A 19,633-nucleotide genomic window follows, 5' to 3' on the forward strand; every position below is an offset into this window, starting at 1 on the left:
CACTACATGCTGCTAGTACAAAACCATGGTATTTTTAAAATTGTACTACCATGGTTCATTGTAAAAAAATTAAAAGGTCACTACAATAGCAAGAAAAAAACACGAAATGCCAAAAGTATGTGGACACATGCTTGTCGAACATCTCATTCCAAAATCTTGGGCATAAATATGGGGTTGGTCCCCCTTTGCTGCTATAATAGCCTCCACTCTTCTGGAAAGGCTTTCCACTCAATGGTGTAACATTGCCTGCTTCCATTCAGCCACAAGAGCATTAGTGAGGTTGGGAGCTGATGTTGGGCAATTAGGCCTGGCACGCAGTTGGCGTCCCAATTCATCCCGAAGGTGTTCGATGGAGTTGAAGTCAGGACTCTGTGCATGCCAGTCAAGTTCTTCCACACCGATCTCGACAAACCATTTCTGTATGGACATCGCTTTGTACATGGGGGCATTGTTATGCTGAATCAGGAAAGGGCAATCCCCAAACTGATGCCACAAAGTTGGAAGCAAATAATAATCTAGAATATCATTGTAGGCTGTAGCTTTAAGATTTCCCTTCACTGGAACTAATGGGCCTAGCTCGAACCATGAAAAACAGACCCAGACCATTATTCCTCCTCCACTAAACTTTACAGTTGGCCCTAAGCATTGGGGCAGGTAGGGTTCTCCTGGCATCCATTAAACCCAGATTTGTCCGTCGGACTGCCAGATGGTGAAGCGTGAATCATCACTCCAGATAACAAGTTTCCAGTGTCCAATGGCAGTGAGCTTCATGGCTGAGCCGTTGCTGCCCCTGGATGTTTCCACAATAACATAATTTACAGTTGACTGGCTCAGCTCTAGCAGAGCAGAAATCTGACTTGTTGGAAAGGTGGCATCCTATAATGGTGCCACGTTTAAAGTCACTGAGCTCTTCAGTAAGGCCATTCTACTGCCAATGTTTGGCTTTGGAGATTGCATGGGTGTGTGTTCGATTTTATACACCTGTCATTTACAGGTGTGGCTGAAATAATTTGAAGCGGTGTCCACATACTTTTGTATATATACACACACCAAGGTACTGGTGCAAATACCATGATATTTTCCTGCCATGGCAGTACAATGGGGAAAAAATGACCATGTCAGGAAATACCATGGTATTTTCCTGCCAAGGATAGTGACCGAAAAACCATGATAGTACCATGGTATTAAGGGGTAATAATCAGCTGCCTGCCTGATGACCACCGTGGTAACTAGTGACGACCATTGACACTAGGAAAAACATTTTATTTAATCTTTATGGAATTAGTTTTCATTTAACAAATGGTAAGAGGGTATTCTAAAAAAATAAACAATTCAGAATGTTGGTATGAGTGGATGCAAAAATGTATAGGAATTCATATTAAGGAATATTAGGCCAGATTTATTGATTAACAAATTCTGTATTTAAAAGTATCAAAAACATGCATGTAAAAATGGTGAAATGTGACATTAAAAAAAAACACAAATTGTATCCATTATCTTTTGTGATCATAAACCGAGAGCCATATGGTGGATTCATGACGGAAACTCGGAACCTCAGAGTAAAAATGTACCTAGGTTATTTGTGTAGCGCTTCCCGCTGGTTTATTCTGATACTGTCTGAGTGGGAAACTCGGGTATTATCGTATCCAAGTCAAACATGTCATGAATCAAGCATTAGCACTTCCTAAACCAATGGTGACCAACTCTGTTGTAGTGGTGTTGTGCAGGCTTTTGTTCCTTTGATTAGTTCAATCAGGTGTGTTACTGCTTGCCTGAAACAAAAACCTGCACCCACACAAGCCCTCCTTCTATTAGTGGCCTTCCCTGGCCTAAACCAATATTTCCTCTTGACATAACCTGTGGTTTACCAAGGAGGGTGATAATACAGTAATACCTTACCAAAAGAAAACTGTGGTAATCTTTAAATAAAACTTTCCAATAACAAAGGTCCATGTACAGTGTTAATTTGCATGTCACGTTGATGGCTTGAGTTTCTTCTTCTTTGACTTCACCACCTGGGGCAATGGAATTTTGAAGGCAGTCCTACAAGGAAAAGGCATTTGAAGATGACTAAACACATTTGCACAGAAACAAAAATAATTACCACCTGTTCCTACTTCCCCTGTCTATTACAACAAGAGTAAAGGTCTGTAATACTCACTCGCACGTTGTGCAGATGGGACTGAAGTTGCAGAATACTTCAAGAGAATAGGGTTTGTTCATTAGAAATGAAATCATTATACAACTTTTATACACTGAGAAAACAAAATATAACTCACTTGACAAACACACTGAGCAGACATAACCAATCTCAATGAGGTTTCTGTGGCAAAAGCATGCTGCTCTGTAATCCACATGTACAGGAGGTGGCAGCACCAGTTGGGAGCGTTGGTCAGAGTCTGGCAGGAATACCCACTATTGGTAAAAGAGAATGTAACCGATGTCACACAAAACATAAGACATAAAAGCTAATCAATCTTTATCTCTATCATTTTTATCCTCACCAGAAGATATTGTGCCAAGGCAATCTTCTGTGGTATCTTCAAGTACAATCCTCCAGTTATGTCACAGGCCTGTTAAGACAAATACAGTAGAAAATGGTGAACCTACTGAAAATTAAAATGCTTATGCACATCTATATGATAAAGCAATCAAAACTTGCCTGTTGGAGGAGACCTGAGTCCGAGTCCAACACACAGGCGTCTATTAGGATACTCTAACAAGACAAGACAAAATAGAAACACAGTTTCTTTATTAAACATATGCTAAAGAAAGCGAAAGCTGAGAAGAAAGTAATTTTACCTGCTTCTGGGCAGCAAAGATCACATTCATGAAGTTCATGTATTGCAAGGCACAGTCTTCTGCTGCTTTAACGACCTATTCCGCAAAAACACAAAAAAACTATTCAAACCACACTCACCAAAAGAGTAAGCTACCCTTGTAAAACTGACTCCAGTGAGGTCTTACCAATATCCTCGACTTCATTTCTTGTCCGGCTGAAAAAAAGCAGGGAAACATGTGACTGAAAACCATGACTGGTGTAATGACCATTACAAAATTGTAAGATTAAATCTGATGGAATTTATTAACACTTTATTAACCTAGTAATTGAAATGCTCTGAATACCTTCCAGCTCCTTTGTGACTCTATGGATATCTGAATATTCAAAGTAAAAGAAACATACAAGCATCCAGCTCAAATTGGATGAGAGGAATTTGATTTATAATTTACAAATCGACAAAACACCAACAAAAACCAGCCATTTAAAAATAATTTAGTGGCTGCGTATCAAAGTTCTCTAGAACCCTCTTCCCGACAACTACATGTCTGAAGCTTCTGCGCATGTGCGTGATTCTCTACTTGACGCAGTTTCTGCTCTACTCATTCGGCTTCCCAGAGAACAGGCGACTCTGGCAAATGGTTCTTATTTAATAACGTTGGATTAAAGCTGAATCAATGTCTGCAAGATCACATAATGACAGTATTCTGCACAACAGAACTGAATATAATAGCATAACGTTACTGTAAGACAAAAAAAAAACATTTATGATATTTTCCCCCCTTATGATAGTGCGAATGGTCATATTAAATACATTTTAAGTGTGAAACGTCAATCAGTTTCATGGGGTTATATATTTAGATGTTCTTGAGTTATCAACAGTGTTGTTCTAAAGTAGCCTACAGGGTTGTTTTTAATTATGTACGGTGACAAAATTTAGAACAGATGGTGTTAAAGTAGCATACCCGTGTTTTGTTTCAATCAAAGCACATATTTTGCCTAGTGGCGAACCTGGTTGAGTTTTGGCCGCACGAGAGAAAAATGGGACCAGCCGCACAATCATCCTAAAATCTCATAAATTATTTATTTTAATTTTATTACAGTAACGTTAAACTATGCTATTATATTTGGTTCTGTTATTGACTACTGTCATTATGTGATCTTGCAGACATTGATTCAGCTATGACCTAACTTTATTAAATGAGCACCCTTCGCCAGAGCAGCCTATACTCTGGGCAGCTGAACGAGTAAAGCTGAGAATCCCGCATATGCGCAGAAACTGCTGACCTTAAGTTGTCGGGAAAGGGTTCCAGAGACTGATGTGCAGCCTTGCCCAAAATAATTTCAGGAAATTGATTAATATCTGCTCTAAGATGGTGATTATGCTGCTGTTCTAATGTAAATGCATTGTAATGACTAAGCAATTTAATGGAAAGGATACAGCAGAGAGCTTTAGCAAGTGATCCCGCCAATAGTGTGTCTGTCTGGTTTCCCTTCACTTCAGCTGAAAAACATAACAAAAGTGAGGATCTTATAAGAGTACACAAAGGGAGTTGACAAACACTGCTAACTTTGTTATTTTTTTGGCAATGCACAAGGAAATTATTCTGCACTTACTTCGTGACATGAGATTCTTGATCTCTTCTGCAATTAAGTCATTGGCAACTGACAATAACTCATACTTGCCATCCCCACTTGTTGATGCATTGTCATCCCCATGACCATCTCCAGATTTCCAGAGCTTACAAGGATACAGAAAATGACTGCAGCATATGACAAGGAAGGAAGAGAGAGATTTGTAATTAGATTGGAACATAAAATCACCAGACAGAAACCAGCATTTATAAGTATTCTGTGTATCTACTGACAAGTGGCAAGTTCGAATACCTTTCCTGACAATGGCTGGCAATTATGGCCAGCTTATTGGTCCTAGTCATGACCAGGTGGGAGTTACCCATCACCATGACTGCATCCAGACACTTGGATAGGGTGAACTAAGAGAGGAGAAAGACAAATCATGCATATCTCAGTCTAATAGATTCTTTGAAATAGAGGCTAACTCTGTAGACAATTGCACAATTAATAATAGTTAAATACCTGAGGTTCTCGATTAGCTTGCTGACCCCACCATATGGGATTGACATCCACAACAATGACCAGAAGACTGACTTCATCCTCTGCAAACACAGAAGTTAGCTTGACCGGTGGCTATGGTTGTTATGACAATAACTAACTTATGCCTTTTCTCATGCATTCATTTTATATCAGTGATTAGTACTACGCCAACGTTACTAATTTCTAGTTAGCTAGTGATTAGCACAAACTAGCCAATGTTAGCTAGCTAGCCAGCTATTTCATTTCTTCATAAAACTCATTCAATGCCAACAAGCTTGTAAGCCAATGTTTTCACTATATATATATATGTTACACTTCCAATGTTTTAACATATTCATTATTGTGTGAGATTATGATTTATTATGGTTAAATCTCTATTATGGTGAATTCACTTACCCGACGCCATCACCATAAGTTAACATTGCTAACTCCTCCAGCGTGCCCAAACTAAAGACCCGCCCATTTCTCCCTAAAACAACCAATAAGAAATTAGTTGTACATCATCAAATTGCGACATCTGATATTTATGCCGCGTTTATAACACCTGGGAACTCGGAAATATCTGACTGCCGAGCGTTCACGACAACTTGGAACTCGGGGAAAAATGAGCTCGGACTGAGAAAAAAGGTCCGTGCTATTCATGGTCCTTGGGACGTCTCTAATCCCATTGAATCTTACATTTAACATGGTTAGGGCAAGGTTTCTCAAACTCGGTCCTCGAGTGCCCGTTTTGGTCTTTGCCCTAGCACTATACAGCTGATTTAAATAATAAACTAATCATCAAGCTTTGATCATTTGAAATAGTGTTTTTTTTTCTGGAATGCCCAGTTGCGTGAACGCACTGAAGTCGGAGAATTCAGAGTTCCCAGCTGTTTTGAACGCGAAATCCATCCCCCAAAAAACGAACAAACATTTACCTTAAACCCAGTATAACTGTGACAGAATTAGCTATTTAAACGTATTTTATTTGACGCAAATCAAGGATTGTCTTTTCTCAGTCCACAACGCAAGAAGGTACACTTGAATGAGCATAATTCGCGTCAGAGGAGGATAAACGTGGCTGTTTAATGAGCGCGAGAAAGTTTTATTTATTTTATTTATTTCACCTTTATTTAACCAGGTAGGCAAGTTGAGAACAAGTTCTCATTTACAATTGCGACCTGGCCAAGATAAAGCAAAGCAGTTCGACAGATACAACGACACAGAGTTACACATGGAGTAAAACAAACATACAGTCAATAATACAGTATAAACAAGTCTATATACAATGTGAGCAAATGAGGTGAGAAGGGAGGTAAAGGCAAAAAAGGCCATGGTGGCAAAGTAAATACAATATAGCAAGTAAAACACTGGAATGGTAGTTTTGCAATGGAAGAATGTGCAAAGTAGACATAAAAATAATGGGGTGCAAAGGAGCAAAATAAATAAATAAATAAAATACAGTTGGGAAAGAGGTAGTTGTTTGGGCTAAATTATAGGTGGGCTATGTGCAGGTGCAGTAATCTGTAAGATGCTCTGACAGTTGGTGCTTAAACCTAGTGAGGGAGATAAGTGTTTCCAGTTTCAGAGATTTTTGCAGTTCGTTCCAGTCACTGGCAGCAGAGAACTGGAAGGAGAGGCGGCCAAAGAAAGAATTGGTTTTGGGGGTGACCAGAGAGATATACCTGCTGGAGCGAGTGCTACAGGTGGGAGATGCTATGGTGACCAGCGAGCTGAGATAAGGGGGGACTTTACCTAGCAGGGTCTTGTAGATGACATGGAGCCAGTGGGTTTGGCGACGAGTATGAAGCGAGGGCCAGCCAACGAGAGCGTACAGGTCGCAATGGTGGGTAGTATATGGGGCTTTGGTGACAAAACGGATTGCACTGTGATAGACTGCATCCAATTTGTTGAGTAGGGTATTGGAGGCTATTTTGTAAATGACATCGCCAAAGTCGAGGATTGGTAGGATGGTCAGTTTTACAAGGGTATGTTTGGCAGCATGAGTGAAGGATGCTTTGTTGCGAAATAGGAAGCCAATTCTAGATTTAACTTTGGATTGGAGATGTCTGATATGGGTCTGGAAGAGGGGGATGACCGCAGCTGCTTTCCAATCTTTGGGAATCTCAGACGACACGAAAGAGAGGTTGAACAGGCTAGTAATAGGGGTGGCAATAATTTCGGCAGATAATTTGAGAAAGAAAGGGTCCAGATTGTCTAGCCCGGCTGATTTGTAGGGGTCCAGATTTTTCAGCTCTTTCAGAACATCAGCAGAATGGATTTTGGAGAAGGAGAAATGCGGAAGGCTTGGGCGAGTTGCTATTGGGGGTGCAGTGCTGTTGACCGGGGTAGGAGTAGCCAGGTGGAAAGAATGGCCAGCTGTAGAAAAATGCTTATTGAAATTCTCAATTATGGTGGATTTATCAGTGGTGACAGTGTTTCCTATCTTCAGTGCAGTGGGCAGCTGGGAGGAGGTGTTCTTATTCTCCATGGACTTTACAGTGTCCCAGAACTTTTTTGAGTTAGTGTTGCAGGAAGCAAATTTCTGCTTGAAAAAGCTAGCCTTGGCTTTTCTAACTGCCTGTGTATAACGGTTTCTAGCTTCCCTGAATAGCTGCATATCACGGGGGCTGTTCGATGCTAATGCAGAACGCCATAGGATGTTTTTGTGTTGGTTAAGGGCAGTCAGGTCTGGGGAGAACCAAGGGCTATATCTGTTCCTGGTTCTAAATTTCTTGAATGGGGCATGTTTATTTAAGATGGTTAGGAAGGCATTTTTTTTAAATATCCAGGCATCCTCTACTGACGGGATGAGATCAATATCCTTCCAGGATACCCCGGCCAGGTCGATTAGAAAGGCCTGCTCGCTGAAGTGTTTCGGGGAGCGTTTTACAGTGATGAGTGGAGGTCGTTTGACCGCTGACCCATTACGGATGCAGGCAATGAGGCAGTGATCGCTGAGATCTTGGTTGAAGACAGCAGAGGTGTATTTAGAGGGGAAGTTGGTTAGGATGATATCTATGAGGGTGCCCGTGTTTAAGGCTTTGGGGGGGGTACCTGGTAGGTTCATTGATAATTTTGAGTGAGATTGAGGGCATCAAGTTTAGATTGTAGGATGGCTGGGGTGTTAAGCATGTTCCAGTTTAGGTCGCCTAGCAGCACGAGCTCTGAAGATAGATGGGGGGGCAATCAGTTCACATATGGTGTCCAGAGCACAGCTGGGGGCAGAGGGTGGTCTATAGCAGGCGGCAACGGTGAGAGACTTGTTTTTAGAGAGGTGGAGTTTTAGAAGTAGAAGTTCAAATTGTTTGGGTACAGACCTGGATAGTAGGACAGAACTCTGCAGGCTATCTTTGCAGTAGATTGCAACACCGCCCCCTTTGGCCGTTCTATCTTGTCTGAAAATGTTGTAATTTGGAATTAAAATTTCAGAATTTTTGGTGGTCTTCCTAAACCAGGATTCAGACACAGCTAGAACATCCAGGTTGGCAGAGTGTGCTAAAGCAGTGAATAAAACAAATTTAGGGAGGAGGCTTCTAATGTTAACATGCATGAAACCAAGGCTATTACGGTTACAGAAGTCATCAAAAGAGAGCGCCTGGGGAATAGGAGTGGAGCTAGGCATTGCAGGGCCTGGATTCACCTCTACATCGCCATAGGAACATAGGAGGAGAAGAATAAGGGTACGGCTAAAAGCAATAAGAATTGGTCGTCTATAACGTCTGGAACAGAGAGTAAAAGGAGGTTTCTGGGGGCGATAAAATAGCATCAAGGTATAATGTACAGACAAAGGTATGGTAGGATGTGAATACAGTGGAGGTAAACCTAGGTATTGAGTGATGAAGAGAGAGATATTGTCTCTAGAAACATTGAAACCAGGAGATGTCATTGCATGTGTGGGTGGTGGAACTAATAAATTGGATAATGTATAGTGAGCAGGACTAGAGGCTCTACAGTGAAATAAGCCAATAAACACTAACCAGAACAGCAATGGACAAGACATATTGACATTAAGGAGAGGCATCCTTAGTCGAGTGATCAAAAGAGTCCAGAGAGTGGAGTGGTTGGTTTCGGGGTCAAGGCGATTTAGACAGCTAGCCAGGACATCGGTAGCAAGCTAGCATAGGAAGGGGGTCTGTTGTTAGCCACCTCTTGCGTTCCGTCAGTAGATTAGTGGGGTTCCGTGTGGTAGAGGGAATTAGTCCAAATCACACAACAACAAAAATAAAATAAAAACAATAGATATAGTTATAGAGGCTCAAGAATAAACATAATAATAATAATAAAAATAAATAAATTGTCCGATTGTCTATTCTGAGAGCTGCCGGTAAGACAGCTAACGGTTAGTATCTGGAGAACGAAGGACTAGGTAGCGTAGTTGTCAGCAAAAATCCATCTGGCACATACTAGGTTAGCTGGCTAGAAAGTTTATTCTACAAATATTCAGGTATCGTCTTGCGTGCTTTCTTTCCTTTGAGGTGTGGACTTGTTTGACAGAATGGACAAAGATGGTGAGTTTAGGTGTAATTGAAGAACTTGATGAGTAGACATGCTTCCCATATGGTCCCACATAGCAATATATACATGGTCTTGCATGTAGTTGATTTGATGGGGGTTGTTTCCATGTATGCACAACACACTATTCACTTTTTAGTGAGAGTGTAATCAAGTAGATTTGCACTTCTATATGGTTCATATTTCCATATGACTGACCTCCCCATGGCCATCTCCTTTCAGAGCTGGTGGAGCACTTCAGGACACATGAGACAGGACCCTGAGGTACCCTCTGCTGTAGCAGCAATCTGCACTCTCCTGGAATTCCTCAAAAGAGACCAAGTGAGATTTACTTAAAGACAAGACATTACTTTTCTACCCTCCTTCAATTGTTATACTGATGTGTAGTGAATCAAGAGGCAAATCTTTTGTCTGATGGTTACTGAATTCAAGATATTTTCCTCATCACTGCTTAAGGGTTGGCACTAGATTTGTCAATTATTAGCAAATAGACAAGTTGTGGTATTGATTGGTTGGGTGCTTTATGTCCCTGAGCAGGTGAGACCATCCTGGGCCTGAGAGAGAATCTGACTCAGACCATTGGGTGTCTGGAGGAGGCAGACTCCTCTGTGGCTGTCTCGTCTGGTGGCGAACTGTTCCTCCGCTTCATCAGCCTCACATCACTGGAACACCCTGTGAGTAGAGGGCTATCACCTATCCCTCTTGCTGCAACACCTAGGCTACTCTTATACACTCCGAGCTCACTTTACCGTGATTTGACATATATTCAATGGCGAGAGTACTTTGAGTTGTACAACGTACCATCATGATTTGAGATGTCATTCTCAGAAATGTTTTATTTGTCCCCCGAACAGGATCTCTCTCAATGCAAGAATCTATGGTAGAGAGAGGAGAGCTCTTTCTAAAGAAAATATCCCTTTCCAGGAGTAAAGTAGCGCAACTGTGCCATACCTTTTATCAAGGATGGAGCTGTAAGTATTTCTATAGAATTTTGTTTTTCGAATGAAGTCTCAAACCTGCTCCACTGGAACACATGGTGATTCTGCTTCTGACAAACACTGTTCTCTATTGCCATTCACAGAAAATACTGACACACTCCTCCCGGGTGGTTCTTAGGGTACTGGCGAGTGCAGCAGCCGACAAGAAACGTTTCATTGTCTACGTCACTGAGTCACAACCAGACTCTGCAGGGTGTGTGCTCAACCCAAACGCATGCATATGTATAATACCAAACTAAGCAAACCCTAGAGAGGAACTTGAAAGAATATTCACAAGTATACTTTTGTCTCTTTACAGACAAAAAAATGGCAGAGAAATTATGCAACCTAAACATTCCAGTCACAGTGGTTCTTTATGCTGCAGTGGGGTAAATATCAAAATCATTTCAGTTGAGTCATGAAATTATATAAATAAATCAGTTTGAGATCTCAGCTCAATCATACTATTTTTTTGAAGGACCTTAAAATTACTGTTAATACCCACTTTTGATTTATACAGGTAGTCTATATGAAGGATATATGCAGTCAGTGAAATCCATGTCTCTTGTTACAGTACTGAAAATAGTGTGTTTTGTTAAAGGTATACAATGGAAAAGGTGGATCTGGTGATTGTGGGTGCAGAGGGAGTGGTGGAAAGTGGTGGCATTATTAACAAGGTACCATGTATATTCTGAATTGGATTACACACCCATTAGACAATGTTATGTTTGTCCTTGGATGATACCAGTTACAACACATCATGGGTTACCCTGTGTTCTGCAACCCACTTGACAGATTGGCACCTATCAACTGGCTGTGTGTTCAAAGGCTCACAACAAGCCTTTCTACATTGTGGCAGAAAGTTTCAAATTTGTCAGACTCTTCCCTCTAAACCAGCAAGATGTCCCAGACCGATTTTAAGGTAATTGCACTACAATACGGTCATTAACATTCATCTTTAATTTACAATCTGTAGAAACTGAGAATAGAAAGGTTCAGAACTTTTGTCAAACATTCCAGCACAGTTAAAGTATATGGCAATTATAAAATCAAAACTGGATGGTTTTCAGAGATGGATGGGAAGAGTGAGGGTAGCTGAAGGGTGGGACTAAACAAATACACATTTAAAAAGATAACTAAATTTAAAATATAGTTTCCGTAAAGTGTAGTATGTAGACGGAACAAAAATATAAATGCGACAATTCCAATGATTGAGTTAAAGAAAATCAATCAATTGAAATAAATTAGGCCCTAATCTATGGATTTCACATGAATGGGCAAGGGTGCAGCCATGGGTGGGCCTGGGGAGCCAGGCAGAATGAGTTTTTCCCCACAAAAGGGCTTTATTACAGAAAGAACTACTCCGCAGTTTCATCAGCTGTTCGTGTGGCTGGTCTCAGACCATCCAGCAGGTGAAGAAGCCAGTTGTGGAGGTCCTGGGCTGGCGTGGTTACGCATGGCCTGCGGGTTGTGAGGCTTGGTTGGAAGTACTGCCAAATTCTGTAAAACGACAGAGGCAGCTTATAGTAGAGAAATTAACAATCAATTCTTTGGCATCAGCTCTGGTGGAAATTTCTGCAGGTCCGCATGACATTTTCAAGCTCCCTCAACTTGAGACTAGTGGCATTGTGACAACTGAATATTTGTCCTTTTGTCCCCAGGACAAGTTGCACCTGTGTAATGATCATGCTGTTTTAATCAGCTTTTTGACATGCCACATCTGTCAGGTGGATGGATTTTCTTGCACAACATTTGAGAAATAAGCACTTTGCATTTGGAAAATTTTGGGGATCTTTTATTTCAGCTCATGAAACATGGGACCAACACTTTAACATATTGCATTTATTTTTGTTCAGTGTAGAAGCTACGTATTGTTGTCCATTTTACTCTTATTAGGGGAGGTAGGATCAGAGTAAAATAAAACATTTCAAATCTATGGAGGATTGGAAGTGATGCAGACAATTACATTTATAGAACCCACAATCTACAATATTAAAGCTGTTCCACCCCTAAAAACTATTAAAGGTCATTGGGATGTAGATATTTTATGTGATAACTTGTGGTCTCACTTTGCTCTCTCAGTATAAAGCAAATACTCTGAAGGCAGTGGAAGATCTAGCACAAGAACACCCCATGATTGACTACACACTGCCATTGCTGATTACACTTCTATTCACAGACCTGGGGGTTTACACTCCTTCCACAGTCGGTGACGAACTTAAGCTGTACTTGTAAACCACCACTAGAATAGAATAAACACCAAATGGATTCATTTAATTCAGATATTAACAAGTCACCTTTCAATATGCATATCACTAACAACATTAAACCCATAGTGAGTCAAGACATAATACAATGATTTTATTATTAGTCTTGGATTTAAGGAGAAACTCACAAAAAGCTGGTGTTTTACTTTGTATTAACATTTTTCCCCTACTTGCTTTACTGGAGTTTGAAAAGGTTCTGCTGACCCATGGGAGAGTATATAAAACTACTGTACTAGTTAATTACAAATGAAAAGCAATCAATCTCAAGAGGACAAGGAAACACTTATGAACTGGATTTGGGTCATAAATTCATCCACATTTTAATTTGACTCTGAAAGTGAGCTCTGTATCTGTTGTGACCAATGTCACCCTCTGCTAACCCAGAATAAACATTGAACATAACTACCAATACAAAGTAGAATAGAATCTGTACAAAATTGTCCTCATTTGATAAAGTACAATACTAGAACAATAAATGCTCAACCAACTACTTCAAACTGGCAACAATAGCTCAGATCTCACACCAAGGCTTTTCTTATTCTGCATCTTACCCCAAAATGTAACAGTCTTAAATACATACAGTACGATTATATGCCATTACTTTTTCCATTAAATATGCATTGTGCATACTGTGACTGATTGGCACGGTAGGTGTTAAAACAAAAGTTATTTGTACAAGAAAATATACTCCCAAAAAAACATCTAGAGCAAGCTGAACAGTTGTCTAACAATTATCATTCCAAGCCCAGTGTTGTATTTAATGTGTGCACAACTTACTACAAAACCTCCTCCTGGCATAGTTTTAGGGCAGTGGGTTTGAATGCATAAATACTCTTCTTGATCAAAAATGTATAATACCCTCTTCAGTGCTATTGATATCAAAGTCTGAGGAGTCAATGCAAAGACAGTTCTCCTCGATTGGAAAAACATACATTGTACCATGGCCTGAAGTGCGAGAAGAGGAAAACAGACATGAGATTGGATAAGGAAAAGGCTTTTCAGAAGTTGTTTGATTTCCAACTTTGTAGTATGGTGCGGCTAATGGTTCAAGTGAATGATGACTCACTTTGGAGTTGGAAAAAAAGCATGTTTTACACAACTCTCCGCACCTCGAAAAATCTCTTCAGGTAGTAGATCTGTCCCAGGGTCATGGCTACCAATACAAGCGCTTCAAAGAAGGACCAAAGCACCACTCGGCTGTTTGTGTTGTCATTAACTAGAGGTGAGGGGGAGGGAGAGAAACATGACAATACTTAACTACTGCCACTGAACAATGCATTCACTAAACTGTCAAAATTGGGTGTTCTTTACATAAATGCTATTTGGTTTTGTTCATACGTTATTCATTTTCTATTAAAATAGCACATTGCTATGTTGAAGAAAGAAGTAACACAGAAGTGGTCTTACTTGCTCTGTGTATTCTCTCTCGGACCTCCATGTATTCCTGTTCGTGTTTTACTGCCGTCATGGCAACTGCTAGCTCATTAATCATCTCCTCCAGCTTGTTCTGGTGGGCTGTGAACAATAGCAGTACACCAAATATTACACAGTTAAGGAAACCAAGAAGCACATGCACAAGTAAAACTCAAATCAAGGTTTATTGTAGATGCTGGTTAAAGGGATGTAAGGACTTTCAAGCAATAAACTTGTGCAGGAAATGTTTGTACATCACACAATAAACACCGTCAGTAAACTGTGACATCCATGTCTCTGCCAATATCATGTGCATACCTATTGTGCAAAATTGTCCTTTTAACTAATCTTGACATTAACCTTCTACTTTGTCAGGTACATTTAAAAAATGTAAGTGGGTTTTCTACATAAAATAACTGCAGTAGCAAAATACTTGGATAAAACTAAAGGCACAGTATGAGCTGGTAGTGCTGTGCAAACTGCTGCATTGACTGGACACGTGTACATGGATTGGATACCAGATTTCTTATTGAAACTGACCAACTAATCATTTTGAAAGACTGAGGGAAAGAAAATATATATTGACCCAATTTGTTCACTTACTGCCCATAAGGCTGAGGAGGGCATACATTTCCAAAATCCATTCACCAGTCTCAAGTCATTGCTAGGCAACGGGTGAGGGTCCATGAAGCAAAAGACAAAACAGCACAACCCAGACAATTAATAAAACTGCACTATTTAAATTCCCTGTGTTTATTAAGTAATTAAGTATCTGGGGTAAGCAACACTACAAAGAATGAGGTCATTCTCTCCAAGAGCATTGAAGAATGACCATCTCTGACCTCATGCAATAGTGTTAACCTACCGTCCCAGGTGTCTCCACCACCTGATGGAGGGAAGGGGCAGGCAGAATGAGAAAAGGAGGAATATGATAGAACAGAAGGAATATAAAGGAAAACGGCAGGAGAAAATGAAAGTAGCACAGTGTTCCCCAGAACGTAAAAACATTGACGGTGAGATGATATTCCTAAAATCAGTCAGTGTAGCCATTGCTGCCTCGTCAACCTTAACCCCAGCCTACCTTCCGTCTCCATGCCGTCTCCCTTGGGGGCCTCTCCGATGTCAATGGTAAACATGACAATCTTGGGCGTCATGGTGGACATCTTATTGCTAAAGCAGAACTTGTATGTGCCATCCATATGGGCAGCCACAGAGTACTTTCCACTGGATTCTCTGTCTCCTTTATAAATCTGCTTCCCATCTGGACCCGTGATCTGCAAATGAAAAGTACCTGCTTAGTAGTTTATAATCTCCTGTTAAAGCTAACATTTTAGCATTTGTGGCACAAATCCCATTTAAGTCATGGTAGCGATATTAGCAGTTTTCGTGCATCATGTCCAAACATCCTTAAGTATCTAAAATTGATTCTGAAGCTCAACAAAGTCACTTATAGATCATTTGAACATGAACATCGTACACCCAAAATGCTAATACCGGCACAATATACTTGAATGGGGCTTCCGACTGGCGCGGCGGTCTAGGACACTGCAGTACCAGGTTCTAATCCCGGCTGCATCACATCCGGCCGTGATTGGGAGACCCATAGGGTGGCGCACAATCGGCCCCGCATAGTCCGGGTTTAGCCGGGGTAGACAGTCATCGTAAATAAGAATTTGTTCTTAACTGACTTGTCTAGTTAAATAAATGTTACATTCAAAAATGTATAAGTGGGATGATAGTAGGGCAAGGAAACCAATATATAATTTGGGTGAACTATCCCATTACTGTTAAGAATACAGGTCATTTAGTTATGCTTTGACTGGACACCAGAATTAAAGGCGCTACATGGTCAATTCAATATCTGCAATGGCCATGCAGCATTTATGGCGATATGTCCTCTGCAGAAGTCAGGGCATTCATACTTCTTGCGCTTCGTGGAGCAGGGCAGAACTGTTGTGAAGGAAGTTGTCGACGTGAGTTTGTGTTTAAACAGGACCTCCAGCACCAACATCAACCCTCAACCAATCATGTCAATGCGGAGCTGGGATAAGGAGCCCTCCGCATTTTTACAAAATTTGGGAGGCGCATGCCATGCACATGGCTCAAATTGGGCCCCTGCATGCCACTGGAGGCTTCGCAATTACGTCACACCCTCCACACTTGGATCCCCCGACCACATTTTAGGATCAAGCACAAATTGGCTCTTAGACAGAATGCTGCCCAAATCCACCAACAGAAATATATTAATTATAAATAGCAATAACATGCAATCATGCCTTGGCTCGGCTCATGTTATTTAAATGATAAGAACTATGTAAAACAGGATAGTAGCTACTTAGAAAGCTACTAACTATTATTATATGGTACAATTTCAGTGACGTTTGCAAGGTGACGCTGCTACCTAGGCGGTTTAACGTTAGTTGGCCAGCTCGCAAAAAAAAGTTAGCGATCAAAGATACTTAGCCACTAACATCCAGAGAGTTTTCTAATATTTCCTACATAGCTAGCTACATTTCCAAGCTATCTATTTACCCACCCAATTTAGCTAACAATACAATTGTCAGTATTCTGTACCGCAAGGTGTAGACTTCGCTACAAGTACATTATATGCCAAGACAAGACCAACTGTTAGCATTATTTTTAGCCACACGTACTAACTCATATTGCTAGCTAGTAAACGAGTAGGACGAGTTTAATGGCTTGCTAGCTAGCTAGGCTAACGTTAGCTAACTCAATTGCTCATATTTAGCAAGGCCCACATATTCCAAACCTAGCTAATTGAGCTGCTGCATGGACCGATTTCGCGCAAACAGATTTAGAAATATGTTGGGCACCTTAATGGGCTTACCTCCACATCGATGTCAAGGAAACCGCCTTCGGCCACCTCAAACATGAGGCCCATCTTGGTACCAGAGTTGACTCGTTCAAATAAACATTCTTCTGCATGAGCGTCTATGCTTACAAAATAACCTGACGCTGTTGCGGACAACATAGCTAAAATTATCATAAACTCAGAGAGGGTAAACATAACTGCTGTTGTTTTAAGCAACTATCTATGTGAAAAAGACGCTAAAGCGTACTAGTAGAGCGAGCCCTCGCAAACCACTGATTTGTGGAGGAGGAGTTAACACCACTGGTGACTAGTGGAACGCGGACCCGTTCTTCACACCTCAGTGAACGCATTTTACATGAAGATGGTGCCACATAAAGACGGGAAAACTGGCCGCGTCGACGTTTAAAAAACTATTGGATTTCCACTCCACACTAATACACTACACACTCAAATTGACCGGGGCCCTGGTGCAAGACCTGTTGTAGGCCGATGTATCATAATCTAGTACACCGGCGGATTATAATTTTGCTGCAGATGAAGAGTTCGCCTGCTGAAATTCCTTGTTCTGCGTTTGCGGCACACTAAATTTTCAGCACCATGGACAGCGCCACGATCAGCGCAAACTTTGAGTTAGCTACACTGTGCATTTTATTTGAAATGTTTAATTAATGAGTACATAATAATTTGAGTTTGCACACAGGGAAATCCATCCTCTTAGAAACATGGCTAAGAAACAAGTTTACACCATGAACATATGACCAAAGCATTATGATGGGAACTTTCTTCCCTTTTCTTCCCAAGTGCTTTTATAACAGTCATATTATAATAGAGCAACTCATCAAGTCCCCCTTTTTATTTTGCAACCATGAAGTATGTTGTCCAGCCTGCTAAGAGCAAAGCGCCTAAAAGCACTGTGTAACTGAAGAGAACAACTTTCAGAAGTTCTTTAAATGTCCGAAGGAAGCAGACAAACATTGGCTCCATCTCGTACAGGTATTCGATCACCCAATGAGTGATGTAGTTTGCAGGATCTGTCTGCTCTGCAATCCCAGGCCCTGAAAAGATTTCAAGGATTTTAATTTGGTCCCCCATTGGGTATACAGTAGAACCAATATCAGCAACTCATATGCATGGCTAAAAACTGCAAGAGTCAAACCATTACCTTATGCCTAATATATTTGTAAATTGCTCCACATGCTTTTGGTCTCACTCATCGCAAATTATCATACATTCACTTTAGACACATACAAGCAACAAGAAGTTGTCTGTATATCTTATTGGTAATTTCAACTACTGAAATATACCCCTTGATATTTGAAGAATACAGTAATGGCTTATAGCTTGTCAAAAAAAACAATAATTATTTGTAACGATACAAAATATTTTAGAGAACCAATAAGGAGAAGAGATGCTGTTTGTAAACACTGGAGTGGATGGTTCACCCACTCAGAAAGTAATTAAGCAACTTTATCGATTGAAATGATCTTCAAATGTATTTATTTTTAAATTTTCTCAGGGAATGTAATTCCTTTATAGATATCCTGTCTATCGTCCACATGCACATTTTACAGTGCACAAAAAGCACAAATTCCCTGCACTTGTAGACGATACAACTTCGATTATATAGGCCTATGAAAGGTTGTAGGCCTACAAAGGTCAAAATAATGTCTAAGGGGTCTCTCTATTCAATCTGTATCACTGAAGCGTTACATTGCGCAATATAAATGTTAAAGTAATTTCCGACAGATACAGCGTTTACATTGAATGCAACCTCCGCTGACGCTCGAACATTGACTAAATTTCAATCACGCTGTAACGCTGAACTTCCGCAATATGGATCGAATAGAGCTCTAAAACAAAATATAGCAATAGCCTAAACACATTTATTCAGAAGGAACTATTTAACGGATGGTGCACCAAAAACAGCAAAGCCCCGCTTCTTTCTCAGCTAGTCATTTTTGTTGTTGCTTTGATAACCAATATCATCTGTATTATTATAAAATTGTTTACTAAACTATACAGTTTATGCTTTTTTCAAATATCTGAAAGTTTATAACTGGACATGGATACAACCAATTAACTCATTGATCATATCGTTACAACGTTGTCAGTATTTATAAACGGCCTAAAAATGGGTTAGGCTACTTACCCAATCGGAAGCCCATTGGTAGCCTATTTGTAACTTCTTGGAAATCGCATCTGTTGCAGATGTCTCAGTGCACAGGTTTCGATGTGTTCAATTGTGTGTTATCATGCATTTAACAAACCGAAAAGAAAATGCCATACCACATATATCTTCATATGATATTTCACACTCAGTTCCTGACTCTTCGCTATAGGTTGAAGATAATATATTATTTTCGATCTGGACTGTGAGTTCACAAAAATCTCAGACTGCTGTCAGCCTTGTCAATACCCGTCCCCCACCGACTACAATACCCCGCTGAGTATAGCGCAGGGCACGGACAAACCATCGATCTAGCTAAGAGATCAAACCCAACTCCCCCGCACTTATCCTCTACCCGGAACACGGAGCAAATGGCCTCCAAATTCAATCAGCGTCCTGCGCTGTCAAATCATGGACCTTTATGGGGTAAGATATCCAGACAGCAGAGGGCGATTATCGGCTGATCGGGAGGCCTGTTATTGGGCTAATTTAATTGTTCCTTGAGAGCTGGACTGCTGAAGGCTGACTGGGCTCACAACCTTTCCGCTCCACTCCTTTCCTCCCTGCCTGCATCATTCTGTCCCATCT

At 40.6% G+C, this 19,633-nt stretch overlaps 2 protein-coding genes and 1 pseudogene across 6 annotated transcripts; 1 reads left to right on the forward strand and 2 right to left on the reverse strand.

Annotated features, from left to right (window-relative positions):
- Positions 1-1,256: 1,256 nt before the first annotated feature.
- On the reverse strand, positions 1,257-5,382 carry gtf2h3 (general transcription factor IIH, polypeptide 3). Of its 2 annotated transcripts, none has more exons than XM_046345287.1 (13): positions 5,291-5,382; positions 4,877-4,956; positions 4,667-4,773; positions 4,466-4,542; positions 4,221-4,283; positions 3,127-3,156; positions 2,968-2,996; positions 2,803-2,877; positions 2,663-2,716; positions 2,505-2,573; positions 2,280-2,415; positions 2,162-2,198; positions 1,257-2,043 (listed from the first exon to the last, which is right to left on the reverse strand). In XM_046345287.1, exons 1-13 carry the CDS (start codon positions 5,304-5,306, stop codon positions 1,974-1,976), a joined length of 843 nt encoding a protein of 280 aa, XP_046201243.1. In that variant the 5' UTR covers positions 5,307-5,382; the 3' UTR covers positions 1,257-1,973. The 2 variants fall into 2 exon arrangements, with proteins under 2 accessions (XP_046201243.1, XP_046201242.1); XM_046345286.1 differs by having other exon boundaries at positions 4,397-4,542; positions 5,291-5,378.
- A 4,195-nt stretch (positions 5,383-9,577) lies between these two features.
- Positions 9,578-11,437, forward strand: LOC124033007 (annotated as a pseudogene).
- A 707-nt stretch (positions 11,438-12,144) lies between these two features.
- On the reverse strand, positions 12,145-17,362 carry LOC124034306 (transmembrane emp24 domain-containing protein 2-like). Of its 4 annotated transcripts, XM_046347312.1 has the most exons (6): positions 16,894-17,362; positions 15,127-15,319; positions 14,911-14,931; positions 14,040-14,147; positions 13,699-13,848; positions 12,145-13,577 (listed from the first exon to the last, which is right to left on the reverse strand). In XM_046347312.1, the coding sequence occupies exons 1-5, from the start codon at positions 17,071-17,073 to the stop codon at positions 13,724-13,726; spliced, it is 627 nt and encodes a 208-aa protein (XP_046203268.1). In that variant the 5' UTR covers positions 17,074-17,362; the 3' UTR covers positions 12,145-13,577; positions 13,699-13,723. The 4 variants fall into 4 exon arrangements, with proteins under 4 accessions (XP_046203268.1, XP_046203267.1, XP_046203271.1 ...); XM_046347311.1 differs by having other exon boundaries at positions 12,145-13,848; positions 16,894-17,358; XM_046347315.1 differs by lacking the exon at positions 14,911-14,931 and having other exon boundaries at positions 16,894-17,348.
- Between the last annotated feature and the right edge of the window lie 2,271 nt (positions 17,363-19,633).

This window comes from Oncorhynchus gorbuscha, linkage group LG04, assembly GCF_021184085.1.
Source record: "Oncorhynchus gorbuscha isolate QuinsamMale2020 ecotype Even-year linkage group LG04, OgorEven_v1.0, whole genome shotgun sequence".
NCBI lineage: Eukaryota > Metazoa > Chordata > Actinopteri > Salmoniformes > Salmonidae > Oncorhynchus > Oncorhynchus gorbuscha.

Excerpts from the sequence above, each read along its gene's own strand:
- gtf2h3 (XM_046345286.1), bottom strand. Across the intron at positions 4,543-4,666 it reads GCCAGCCATTGTCAGGAAAG|TCATTTTCTGTATCCTTGTA; the intron begins GTATTCGAACTT and ends CATATGCTGCAG. Across the intron at positions 4,284-4,396 it reads CAAGAATCTCATGTCACGAA|CTGAAGTGAAGGGAAACCAG; the intron begins GTAAGTGCAGAA and ends TATGTTTTTCAG.
- LOC124034306 (XM_046347312.1), bottom strand. The coding sequence starts at position 17,073 with ATGTTTACCCTCTCTGAGTTTATGATAATTTTAGCTATGTTGTCCGCA. Across the intron at positions 15,320-16,893 it reads TCCTTGACATCGATGTGGAG|ATCACGGGTCCAGATGGGAA; the intron begins GTAAGCCCATTA and ends TTTCATTTGCAG. Across the intron at positions 13,849-14,039 it reads AGAGAGAATACACAGAGCAA|TTAATGACAACACAAACAGC; the intron begins GTAAGACCACTT and ends CCTCACCTCTAG.